Genomic DNA, 14,299 nt, shown 5'->3' on the forward strand with positions numbered 1-14,299 from the left:
TATGAACAAAAGACTGAACAGCCAAAGTAATCTTGAGAAAGAACAAAGCTGGCAGTATCATAATTCCAGATTTCAAGATACACTACAAAGCTGCTCCAACCAAAACAGTATGGTACTGGCACAAAAACAGATCAATGGAAAAGAACAGAAAGCCCAGAAATAAACCCACAATATAATTAGTTAATATTATATGTTATATATTGTTATATATTATATAGTCATTCTATGACGAAAGAGGAAAGAGGAAAGAACATACAATAAGGAAAAAACAGTCTTTTCAATAAATAGTGCTGGGAAAACTAGACAGCTACATGCAAAGGAATGAAACTATAGCACTCTCTAACAACATACCCCCAAATAAACTCAAAACTGATTAAAGATCTAAATATGAGACCTGAAACCATGAAAGCTCTAGAAGAGCGTGAGGAATAATATCTCTGATATTGACCACAGCAACACAGCAACATTTTTCTAGATATGTCACCTAAGCCAAGGGCAACAAAAGCAAAAATAAGCTATTGGGACTACATCGAAATAAAAAGCTTTTACACAGTGAAGGAAACAATCGACAAAACAAAAAGACAACCTACTGAATGGTAGAAGATACCTGTAAATGATATATATGATATATATGATAAGGGCTTTTAATATTCAAAATATATAAAGAACTTACACACTCAACACCACAAAACAAATAATCCTATTAAAAACTGGGCAGAAGACACAAACACACATTTCTCCAAAGACATACAGATGGCCAGCAGACACGTGAAAAGATGCTCAACATCACTAACCATTAGGGAAATGCATATCAAAACCACAGTGAAATATCACCTTATACCTGTCAGAATGGCTAAAATAAAAATCACAAGAAATAACAAGTGTTGGCGAGGATAGGGAGAAAAAGGAACATTTGTGCAATATTGGTGGGGATATAAGTTGGGACAGCCACTGTAGGAAACAGTAAGGAAGTTCCTCAAAAAATTAAAAATAGAAATACCATAAAATCCAGTAATTCCACAAGTAGGTATTGACCGAATGAACACAAAAATATTATTTTGAAAAGATATGCACACCCCTATGTTTACTGCAGTATTTACAATAGTCAAGATATGGAAGCAACCTAAGTGTCCATGGAGAAATGAATGGATAAGGAAGATGGGGTGTGTGTACACACACACACACACGAGTATTATGCAGCCATAAAAAAAGAGATCTTGCCATCTGCGACCACATGGATGGACCTAGAGGGTATTATGCTAAGTGAATTAAATCAGACTGAGAAAGACAAATACAGTATGATTTCACTCATATGTGTAATCTAAAAAAAATAAATAAATAAATGAACAAAAAGCAGACTCAGACCTATTAATACAGAAAACAAAATGATAGTTGCCAGACGAAAGGGGTATGGGAAAAATGGATAAAGGGAAATGGGAGATGCAGGCTTCTGGTTACGGGATGAATAAATCATGGGAATAAAAAGCACAGAATAGAATATAGACAATGATATTGTAAATAGCTTTGTACGGTGACAGATGGTAGCTACACTTGTGATGAGCACAGCATAACATATAGAGAAACTGAATCACTATGTTGTGCACCTAAAGCTAATGTAACATCGTGTGTCAATTATAGTCAAAGAAAAAAAACCTAAAGTAGAAAATAAAAATAAACAGATAAACAAATACCTTCAAGAGCCAGATAGAGGACTGAGTGAAGTTCGTAGCATTTATGATAATAGGAAGAAGTATGGTCCTGGGGACCTCGTACCCTGCCTAAGAAAAAATATCATTAACTGTCACCAATAGGAATGCAGCCTCAGGGATCGTAAATTTTTAATTTTTCAAGAAAACTTCACAAACAGATTTCTATTAGAAATTTCCTGATACTTAAATGTTGACAACTAATTTCAATTTCTAAAACTTCCCTAACAAAATCTATCTGGCAAAGTATATTTGGCCCACTGGCTGCTAGTTTGCAAGCCCTATTATAAACATGCCTATAATCACTATAGGATAATGCTGTTAAATAAGATTGACCTAAGTCTGTTTGACTTGAACAAACAAGTATTACTGAACGCCAACAAGAAATATGAACACTGAGTGACTAAAATTATATTACTGAATGTGTTACAGGAGTCCAAGAAGTGAGAGGTGTCCAGAGAAATGAGAGGTTGGTAGGAGAGGTTAGAAGCAGTCTTCATGAGCTAGATTATGGAGAATGAATAAGAAGAGAGGAAAAAAGAAGTTATTCTAGAAGGAGGAATAACATGAACAGAGGTATACTGACTGGTGTCACTAATGAAGAATATTTCAGGGTCAGTGATGATCAAAGGAAGATGTATTTCAGAGAGAGTAAGAAATACAGGAAAGGTAGCAGATTTCTATGGATTTTGAAAGCTAAGCAGAGTTTCGACTCAATAGATAGGCAGTTGAAGCAGTATTAAATTATTGAGGAGAATGACATAATTGGTACACTATCTTTTTAAAAAAATTAATCTGGGGGCGCCTGGGTGGCACAGCGGTTGAGCGTCTGCCTTCGGCTCAGGGCGTGATCCCGGCGTTATGGGATCGAGCCCCACATCAGGCTCCTCTGCTATGAGCCTGCTTCTTCCTCTCCCACTCCCCCTGCTTGTGTTCCCTCTCTCACTGGCTGTCTCTATCTCTGTCAAATAAATAAATAAAATCTTTAAAAAAAAAAAAAAAGATTAGGAAATCAAGATTCTAGATCTGACACAACCCCTAACTCAATGTGTGAACTTGGGCATGTCTCTTAACCTCACTGACCTGAGGTTCTGACCGGTGTTCTGTACCCTGGACAGAAAAAGACAGACCCATGATATCATTGTTTGAGGCCCTGGATCTTACAATTACAAAAACCATAAATAATCTTAAGTCCAGTCAACCTTTGAACAACACAGATTTGAACCACACAGGTCCACTTACGTTTTTTTTTCAATAAATACAGTACAGCACTGTAAATACATTTTCTCTTCCTTATGATTTTCTTAGTAACATTTTATTTTCTCTAGCTTATCTTATCATAAGAATAGAGTATATAATACACATAACATACAAAATATGTGTTAATTGACTGTTCTCAGTAAGGTTTCCAGTCAACAGGTTATTAGTAGTTAAGTTTTTGGGAGAATCAAACATTACGTGAATTTTTTATTCTGTGGGAGGTACATGCCACTAACTTCCATGTTGTTTAAGGGCCAACCGTATCTAGATAAAAATCTAACTTCTGGTTTCTTTTAAAAGTCCCAAAATCCGGCTTCCCTGGGTCCACATTCCTACATGGCAAAAATGGTTACATTTGAGTAAGGAACCCCTCTTTTAGGGGCACATACCCTCCAGTTTGCCATAGTCCCACCATTTCCTGTTGTATCTCCACATTGAGACCCAGTGTTAGTTGCCATTACCCACGCTTTCATTGCTGTTCTTATTATGGTAGAGAAATACTTTTCTCACTTTTGTCTTTTACCAAAAGTGAGAAAATGAAAGACAATTTTCAAAAAAAAAAAAATGAGAGAAAGCTTACATCTTTATGGAAATAAAAAAATATTCTTTTCGATGTAATATGCAGGGGGGGGGGCATGCACCTGTGTCAAAAGATTGCCATTTAACTCTCCTTAATCAAACAGTTTCTTCATTTGAGTTTGGGCACCCTGCTATACGTGTTACGAAGCTATTAAAAAAAAAATTAAGAAGCGATATAATCAAATTCATCTTTTAAACAGAGTACTCTAGCAGCATGTAAAAACTGGTTAAGAGGGGAAACGCTGGTGGAAAGACCATCTGTTACAGAAGAATGAAATGGTCTCAAGAAGGGGTGATAAAACCCGGAACTGGCATGTTTACAGTAGAGAGAAGAGAAGGCTGATTCAAAGAGGTAGACTTGTTAGAATTTAGGGAACCCAATGTATATTAGAAATAGGACTAGATTTCAGGAATGATTGACTGGATGGGTGGTGATACTATTCACCAAGCTAGGGAATTCACAGGCTTTAAAAGTATTGGGTAAAGGTGAGGTAGAATAGCATTATTCTGTACCAGAAATAAGCAGTAAGGGTAAAACAGTTTTACATTTGTAAATGGTTGAATAAAATCAAAAGAGAAATATATTTCTTGATGTGCAAATTATATGAAATTCAAACTTCAGTGTCCAAAAACAAAGTTTTACTAGAACACAACTCACTCCTTTTAGTGTTTATAGCTGTGTTCGTGTTATGATGGCAGAGTTGAGTAGGTGGATAGAAACCATTTGTAGCACTGTCACGAGTTTACACTGCTGTATGATGTACTACAAATTACAGTGACACAGTTATGGCTGCCCATTGTTTCGAATGCCAAGCGTATTGTCATATCACAACACTTCATTTTGATCATTAAGTCAAAACAGGAACCATATACTTCAAATGTATGCTTTTAAGGCATTTTAAGTGCTGTGTGGATTATTTTGTTATTGAATTAGATAGCAAACCAATGTATCATGCAATGACACTATAGCTATGTTAGAAAAATACTACACCTATATTACCAGACTAAGCATTCATCATATTCACAATTCTTAGGAAAGTAATTGTCAGAGATATTAGAAAATATAAAACACAGTAGTTCATCACAGCCGAATTTCTTTACAAAAATAAAAAACGAAAATGCAGGGGCGCCTGGGTGGCACAGCGGTTAAGCGTCTGCCTTCGGCTCAGGGCGTGATCCCGGCGTTATGGGATCGAGCCCCACATCAGGCTCCTCCACTAAGCCTGCTTCTTCCTCTCCCACTCCCCCTGCTTGTGATCCCTCTCTCTCTGGCTGTCTCTATCTCTGTCGAATAAATAAATAAAATCTTTAAAACAAAACAAAACAAAACAAAAAACAAAAAAAACGAAAATGCAGCTACAAAGTAAGTTTCTGAGTGGCTCACTTATTAACCAAGCAAAGAAAGCTGTTTACTCATGGCGAGCTGAACTGTGTTTTGACTACAACAACCAAAGAAATATTTCGGGGGCGGGGAGGGGGGGTGACAACTGTTTAAGAATAGCCTTTCTATGATGATAGCTACTTGAAGAGTTAAGAACACTGGGAGCAATATCAATATTCAACCAAAAAGCAAAGCAAATGATTTTGAAAGATTTTCCTTGGTTTTTGATGAGTTGACAGACATTAGTGATACTACTTAATGTTGTTTTTGGAACACTGATGCCAAGCATGAAACAACTAAAGAATCAGCCTCAACAAAGAGTCTCACAGAGCAGTAATAGGCAAGATTATTTTTAAAGTTGAGGACATAAATTAATTCAGTACAACCTGAAGTGGAATCTGCTAAGATGTGTTACAACTGATGGTGATAAAAATGTGACGAATAGAAAAAGGCTTAGCTGAACAAACTTACAAAGTCTGTGAAATATAAGGTATTTAAAGCCTATGGTTCTTCATTATATTATTCATCAGCAGCCATTTTATGAAGAAAATATTTTAAACTACCATGTATTATTGAACCAGTAGTATCAACTTCATTCATTCTCATAGAAGTAAGTATCATCAGTTCTGTGTACTTTGATAAGAAGTAGAAGCCAAATACCCTGACTTGCCTCATCACACAACAGTTTAATGGCTTAGCAATCAATGGTAGAGTTTTATTGTGATTTTTTAGCTCAAAGGTTAGATGGAATTTCTAGGAGGAAAAAAAAAAGAAATGCCTTTAACCACAATTATCAAACAATGAATGCCTCTGGAAATTAGATTTGCTGCTGATTTGATGTTTCCTAAAATTTGACCTGAAGATCAAGGCGAAATAGTGCTTATATGAGAAACTTAAACTATGTTAAGTCATTTTGAAAAGACTGCTGGAAACACAAGTAACCATCAATCTGTTATATATACTTCTTGTGCGGTCATATGTTAAAATAAGATCTCCATGCATATACAAATTTGTAACATATATTTCGCGAGCCCAAGCTACTGTTACAGCAGTGTTTTTCAGACCTCATTTCAAATGCAAAAGAAACTTCTATACATCAAAATCCACTTAACTAAGCAACTAAGGAGCTTCTATCTTTCTGTTGGAAGTGGTTAATCTGCAATGTAGTGGCATGCTAAATAGCAAATATCAAGAGAAGAATCTAAAAGAATTCCATAAATTCCTCCCATAGAAATGAATATGCTCATTAATAAAATCATATGCTAATGACTGATAGTATTTGGCAGTATCTATCTGTGTGAAAACATGGTGCAAAGACAAAATCCATTAAATCACATTACAGATCTGCATTAACAAATTAACATCTGGATCAATTCTGATGATAGGGTAACTGAATCCCAATTAAGTGAAATGCTATCTGAAAAACAGAATTATAATATTTTCATTAGTACATCTGTATTGCAATAACTTACGTTCACTTAGTGTTGTATTTTGAATGTGGTCAGCAAAGTATTTGTGGATATTTGTTTTCTCTCATCATGTATTTCTCTTTTATCTATGTAATATCTTTGATTTTGCCTCTTGGCCTGCAAAGCCTAAAATACTTACCATCTGGCCATTTACGTAAAAAGTCTGCAGACCTAGGCTCTATGCCCGCGATGCTATTGAAAGGGCAACATCATCTGCCAGTGTCTTGACAATGCAAATTCTCAGCCCACCCAACACCTACAGAATCAAAATTTCTGAGGGTGGGCCTAGTAATTGTTTTTTTTTTTTTAAGAGCCGATCCTTGATTCTTAAGCAAGCTAGAGTTTGAAAATCACTGCTCTAAAACAGGACTTTAGAGACTTAGTTCTCTCCCCCTGGATAAATTATTTAATTCTTTGAATCAGTAAAATGGGGACAGTGTCACCTATTTCATAGAATTGTTGAAAAGATTCAAATTAAATTTTAAAAATATGAAAAAATGTAAAACTTAACATAATTGATATCAATAATTCTTATTAAATGATAATAAATGGTAATTATTAATTCATTTGTATAGTAAAAATCCCTTGTACCAGCCCCTGAGACATGATCATTAAATTTTTAGGAATTTTATGAGGCAATTATTAAAACAGCCATTACTAAAAATTAAATTTTATAAACCTAAATAAGTTATGTTAAAACAAAGGTATTAATATTCAAAACTCATTACTACTTAATTATTTTACTACATTTTACTATTATCTGTGCTCATAAGGTTATTATATTTATATGGTGGATCTACTATATAATGGTGTGCTGCAGCTTGTATCTTCCCAACTATGCATTCACAGATATCAACAACCACCACAGATCAGGGCTTTTTGAGAGAATGGCTTTTGGTTAAACATTAACCATCACCCCTCTAGTTAATCATTATTAAAAACTGCACAATGAATTTGGTTTTGAACTGAATGAACTTGTATTAACTATGCATGTAGAAATATTTAATAATCTCCTAGATAAAAAGATAGCCCATACATATATATGTGCCTACATATATTATAATCTATACATGTATAATATATAGTGCCTACATATAGCCCATACATTATAGTGTCTACACATTATATATAACATATGTAATAACCTATATTATGAAATATATACGCTTACATGTATGTACGCCTATAGTATATGTAAGCATATATATTTAGTAATATATATACAGACATATGTAGAGACTAATAGCATATAGACAGTAGTTATACATACGGACAAAATAAAGCAAAAATAGCCTTTAGAGCAGAGGACAGATACAGAGCTCACACGCAAAAAATTCATTTTGTGTACAAAAAGTTAGAAGGACTTTGGAGTTTGTAAGCTACAGCTCAATTTAACCACTTCTACTTATCACTATCCTAATTCTCACTTTTAACTCCTAGAATGGTTTTAGCAACAAAAGTTTTATAAATATACACACTGACAGAATGACATTACTCTGCAATTTGAATTCAGCATTCATACCTTAGCCAGTATGAGTAATGGTATTTTGGGCCACCTAGTTAGACAAAGCTAACTGGCTGTTCAAACCCTGAAGTGCCTCAAGTAGACATTACCCTTTGAACACTAAAGAAAAATGAATTATATAAGGATGATTATACCATATTTAAGACAATGATACTGAGTATACTTCAAAGCTCAGTTCCAAGGAATCATAGAATTTTATAACCAAAATAGACTTCATAACCTACTGATATCTTCATTTATTATTGCTCTTCTCTCCACAAGAAAGAACTATTTGCCAAGTTAAATGTCTAGGAAAGTATAAATTATCTGAACCTCTGATTATCTAAAATTAACACGAAGTTCTCAAAGGAGTGGATCTTCCCTCTCCACTCCTCCTGATGTTTGAGTATTAAAAATTTAGGTGATTCTTATGGCCAATGCTGGTGCCACCAATAATGTCAGAAATGCCAAGTTCAAATTCAGGTGACCTGGAATCTCAAGAGGGAAACCACACTATTTTCCCCAAAGACACCTAGAAGCTCCAACATTCCATTGTGAAAGTTAAAACTCTATAGTTCTCAAAATTAATTAACATTATTATAACTTTCCATACAGTAGTACTAGAGACTTCAGAATATGACTTTACCAAAGATAGTGAATTTAACCCTTTTCCCATATAAAAAAAATAGGTATATGGGACCTAGATATAATGTATGTTGATAGAATGCCAACATAAGAAAAACTGTTGAACTAGTCAATCTGTCATCTATGCTCTTTTAAAATAATAAATTTTACTGATTACAACTTTACAAAAAAAATCCTATCACTCTAATTCACAAAAAACCAAGTAAAAGTACTATTTTTTACATTTATCTGTGAAACCATTCCTGGACTTAAAAATACAAGAGGGGAAAAAAAAAAGATTTCTCTATAAAGCTAGTATGTATTTATAGAGAAAAACAAAACTCCAGGAATTAAGGGTATAATAAGAGGCATAAATATAACTGGAGAAATCCCAAATTCACAAAGACTAATAGGAAATAAAACGTGATAAAACCATTCATCAGTAAAGAGTATATTTTATGTAAAATGCCATGTAAAATTACAAAACTATTTCTAAGCTCACTCTATGACAAATACTGCAAATATAAAAAGTATTCTATACTAAGACATAATGGCATAAAAAATGGTATGCCAAAGAAATATGAAGCACTATGGTGAGATAACAAATTATTGTCAGGCAAAAAAATAGCATGTATCATTCTATGTAAAGTGCAACATTTTGAAAATGTTTAAAGAAATCTTTAAATAGGTCAAGGGATGACCTATGCATGAATACATAGTGAATTCTTAGTTCCACTTACTCATTACTCGGTTAGCCTCTACAATTGACCTCCATATTTACTCTACCTTTTAAAGCTGCTTTTTTGAAAATATCCTGGGTAATATCCTAATCAAATCACATCAACGTGGATCCACTTACCACTCTGTTCTGAAGCAATGGACATTATTGACCATTCAGTCTTTAATGAAACTAGCCACATGCCAATTCTAGTCTTTCACTCCTACCTACTTCTCTTTCAGCATCAAATCGTTCTACTCTTCTTCCCTAACAATGGATCATTCCTCAAGATTCTTAACCTTGGACAAATTTTTTTTCTCTCTGTTGCCTCTTAACTTCCTACCTAACTTGAAATATCATATCAGGATATTTATGGATAACTTCCAGATCTCTAGTTCAAATCCTCTCTTAAAAGTTAAAATAACTGTTAAATATTTTTTACCTAGTTTCAGTCAGTCAAAAAATGTTTACTGCATGGCTACTATGTGCCAGGCACTGTTAAAAATGTATTCAAAACCTAGTGAGAGTCCCTATCATCAAAGAGCACAGAATCTAAATGACAAACTAAACAGTCCAACTCATCAGGTCCGAAATTGACTATTCATGTTTCCTCTTGCAATGGATTAAATATATATTAATAGTTCTGCATTCTCTTTATTGCCCAGGCGATACTATATGTCTCCTTTCTCGATTCTATATTCAACTGGTTGGCAAGTAAATCCTGTTCTCTATTTGCAACATTCTATTCCCGTTGCCACAGCCTAGTTCAGGTCAGTAAACGTTTTCATCCAAACTTCTCTATTTTCTCATCTAACCCATCCCTCACTCAACTAACAGATTAATTTTCCAAAACCACAGATGTGATCCATCACTTAACTATATAAAAATGTTTCATTGTCCCTCAATAGACAAGTCAAAGTTTGAAAACTTCAACTTGGCATTTAAGGTCCTCCATTGTCTGGTCTTTACCTATAAATAGTTTTTCCTCTCTGTCACCCACTCTTACCTTACCTTTTGCTCCAGCCAAACACGGCTCTTTAATTATCTTGAAACTCCTTGATTGTTCCCTATCTCTATATCTTCATTTGTGTCATTTCTCTCCTGTCAACCACCATCCTGATTAACACTCTCCACTCATTTCTACCTCTCAGAAGCTTAACCAACCTTTGGTTAAAATAACATCATTTTTCTAAAACCTTCTGTCCGTGCCCTAAATCTATAATACATGTAAAGGTCTTTTATATCACTTACATTTTCTTTCTATTATAGCTATCTATGTATGTATCATATCATTCCTATGAAGGTTATATGCGACTTGAAGTATGAATGTCTTATTCATCTCGGTCCTCCCATAATACATTGCACATGGTTAATATTTAATAAATATTAAGTATATACTGAATTTATAATAAGATATATATTATAGCCATGTCCCATAAGACTATACAGGAAGTTTCCTTCACTGTCTTACAGAGAAAAATCACTGCCATGAGAATATTTTTCTCGAACCACCTTATTTCTTGGAAAGACTTTAAAAAGTGATTTTTTCCTACCATCAATCAGGGTACCCCTTATGTATGTATCAATTGTTATAACTTCCTTGGCTCAGAATATGAAACTGCTTTACAAGTTTTCAATTTTACGTTATTGCATGTACTTAGTGATCACACACTAAACCACCTTACCATGGAAGACAGCAGTGCAGAAGAAAATGATTTGCCTAGAGGCTATCTCAAAACCCATACCACTGAGACAACCCAACTTTCTTTTTTTTTTTTTTTTAGCAAGAAGAATACTCATAGTATAATTATACCTCTCTGTTCCCAATTCCTCCAAAACTCCATAATATCTACCAATCTGAATGTTCAGAACCCATACTTTCGGGTTCATAAACTGAAAATAATAGATAGGCTTTAAGTTCAACAGTGAATTTACCAAAGATTTACTGAATATCTACTATGTGAAAAGCACTGTGGGGTACACAAAAATTAGTAAGACATAATTTACATCTTCTGGAACTCATGACTAAATGCACAACACACACACAAACAACTCCATTATAAGATTATGTAAGTGCTTTAAAGCCTCCAACAAGGTACAGAATGCTATGAGGAGAGACTGGTTTAATCAGAGTATACAAGAAGCTTCAAATGAGAGATGGGTTTCTATCTGATCATTCTTTGAAATCAAGCAATAATATTCAAGATTTTGAAAACCTATTATTTTTAAATAAATAATTTTATTTGTTTTAAGTATTTTTAATCATAAGTATTGCAACAGAATTGATTTTTTTTCTACTGAAAAGATTCTGACTCAACATGTAAGTTAAAATTTTATTTAAATGGATTTTTTAGATTACCTTGAAACATGGGCAAATGTATTTTACAGGCCAAAATTGTGGCCTATAATTAAGCAGAAAATTTTTTTATGTTCAAGGAAAATCCACATGTCCAATAATCTGTATTAACATTCATTTAAAATTCTACTCCTAGAGAAAAGCTAGGTACGTATGTGTCACCCAATTTTACATAAATCTGTTCAGCATACCAACAGTGCATTAAAAGGGAAAAAAAACTGAACTGAAAATAAAATTCAGGGCCATAGATTCATTTTTCATTCATACCACCTCCTCCTGCAACACTAGCCTCTTCCCAATATACGGCCAAAGGTCTGAAACAGCTTGGAGCATCTGTTTTCCAGTAAACTCCACCGACACCATTTGTAGATTTAGATACTTCCTTGAAGATTCTGAGTTGCCATGACTGAACTCTAGACGTGTTGAGTACTCTATTGACAGATGAAAGAACCACATTCATTGTAGGCTTAAAATAACTTGCACGGAAGGGGTGGGAAAAGTCCGAGTTGACAGATGCCAATGGAGCAAATTTTAAAAAGAGGAAATCATGATAGGAGTGGAAGCAAACTACGAACATGTAGAAGTACGGTATTCCAAATTGCAACTATTTAAAAAAAAATTCGTCTTTTAATTACAGAACTCATCAGACGTTTTTGTAATTACTCAACTTAACATTAAAGCAATATGTTATGAAAAATTTTTAAGATAAATCATATGTAGTTTTAGAAAATATATTTGCTTTTAAATATCTAACCCAAAACAATTTCTTGAGATTAACCATACATACAAAGGAACTAAAATCAGATTATGTAGATTTAGGCAGGGGAAGCTGGAAAAGAATAATTACATGTAAGTTCGGTAACATGCTACAGGGTGCGTTTCCTTGTACAGTAGACAGGAGAAGGAACCAAAAATATGGGCTGAGCACAGGAATATTGCACATTGTAGTCACCCAACACTAATTCAACAGCTAGCGGTTCTATCCATCCTTCCTCACGTTCCTCGTGGCCTCTGACAAGTCATCCTTTCAACCTATGAGGCTGTCCGTTCTCCCCCATCAAAAATAATTTCCATGCAGGTTGTACAATAGCCCTGACAAACTACTTGCTAGCACTTCCCCGCCTCGGGATGAACAGTCCCCAAGATGGGGAAAGGTCGCCCTGACAGGGAAGTTACACGAAGTGGTCTCTCTCGCGGTCCGACCGAGCCTCCACACCAGCAGACGCCGGAGAAAGGAAGCGGGTGGCCTCCGGAGAAACCGGGATGGGGCAGAGGATGCTAGCCCGCGAGGCAGGCACCCCGGTGCCCGGGCACTGGCTCGGGCAGGAAGAATGGAGGAGGGGAGGAGCGGCAGCGAGGTGCCCGAGAGACGGGCGGCGGTCTGGCCCCGCGGCCCGACCCCACCCCGCGCAAGGGACCCTCCCAGCCCGGGGACCGGCTTGCGTTCCGCGTGCGCCGACTCTCCCCGGAGGAAGAGCCACTGTATTACACCCGTGGATTTGAGAAATCCGGCAACTTTGCGCGAGAAATGCTTCCCACCCTGCAACACGCCGAGAAAGAGAAAAATGTCAGGCGATGACGGGGGAGGAAGGATGACTTACCCATGTTTCTCCCAAAAGGTGAGGAGCCAACAGGGCGAGGCGAAGGTCTCCGGTGCGGGCGGCGCGGCGCTGTGTCCTCCCTCTACCTCTGTCTCTCCCGCAGCCAGGGAGGGACCCGCGGGGGGCGGCCGCCGGGGAGGAGCAGCTGCTGCTGCTGCTGCTGCAGGCGGCGCGGCCGCGGCGGGGACGAGCGGCGGGGGCGGGCGCGGCTCCGAGCGGGCGGGCGGCGGAGACGCCGAGCCGGCCTGAGGAGCGCCTGCCCCGACTCGTGGCCCGGGAGGGCCCCGCCCTCTCCATGGAGCATGCTCAGTGCCTCCACCCCTTCCCCCCCAACTTCCCGAGGCAAGTGAATCTGAGCGTGCGGGTGGGCGTGTTTGCGGACCCGCCGCAGCCACCGCGGAGCAGCTTGATGGCTACCGCCTGAGCTGCGGTGGGTGGGCCCGGAGAAGGCAGAGCGCTGGGATACTGAGTCCCGACTGCTACCGTCTGGCTTGCCCCGGCTTGCTCTCCGACCCCGCCAATCCACACCCGGAAAACGGGCCCGTGTTCATTACGGGACAACCCGGCTGCACAGGCGGGAATTTCCCGGAGGACACGCTGGGCCGCCTCAGACCGGGGAAGGTGGTGGGGAAGCAGAGCGGACATCGTGAAACGAAGGTGGAATGGACGTATAGGCGATGCGGCCCGCGCCTCTGGTAGATACCTGAGGACGCCCGTTTTCAAAGCAGCCTGTGGGCCCGCTGGGCACAGAGCAGGAGGGAGGTCGCTGGGAGGGCTCTTAATCTTAGCGGGCGCAATAGTGGCTGTCTTGGATGTGGCTAGTTTAAAAACAGAGGTCTGGGCAGTCGAGAAGAGGGACCGCCCCAGGATTTTCTCAGGGAGCGTGCTCTTCCTACACAGGCGCGGCCCTCCAGAACCCGGAGACGCCTGAAAAACCGCTTACTAGGGTGCCCTCGGGTTCCGCCCTGCTCCCTTTGACGGTGGCGCGAACAAGGTTACCGAGGCAGGAAAATGAAAGTCGGGCTGAGTGAGCGGCGGCCCCGCCCAGCCAGCCGGCCAGAGTTTCCTCGCTCCGCCTGGCCGCGGCCGGTTCCCGGCACC

The 14,299-nt window shown here is 37.9% G+C and overlaps 1 protein-coding gene across 4 annotated transcripts in view; it reads right to left on the reverse strand.

Moving 5' to 3' along the window:
- The window catches only part of RAP1GDS1 (Rap1 GTPase-GDP dissociation stimulator 1), a 147,290-nt gene extending 133,894 nt beyond the window's left edge, over positions 1-13,396 (reverse strand). For 3 of the 4 annotated variants that reach the window (XM_019801773.2, XM_019801775.2, XM_019801772.2), the window contains exon 1: positions 13,199-13,395. In XM_019801773.2, coding sequence (XP_019657332.1) covers positions 13,199-13,202 — 4 coding nt within the window. In that variant the 5' untranslated portion in view covers positions 13,203-13,395. Of the gene's footprint in view, positions 1-13,198 lie in introns of all 4 variants that reach the window. The other variant, XM_019801774.2, reaches the window with a different exon arrangement.
- Between the last annotated feature and the right edge of the window lie 903 nt (positions 13,397-14,299).

Source organism: Ailuropoda melanoleuca, chromosome 11, assembly GCF_002007445.2.
Source record: "Ailuropoda melanoleuca isolate Jingjing chromosome 11, ASM200744v2, whole genome shotgun sequence".
NCBI lineage: Eukaryota > Metazoa > Chordata > Mammalia > Carnivora > Ursidae > Ailuropoda > Ailuropoda melanoleuca.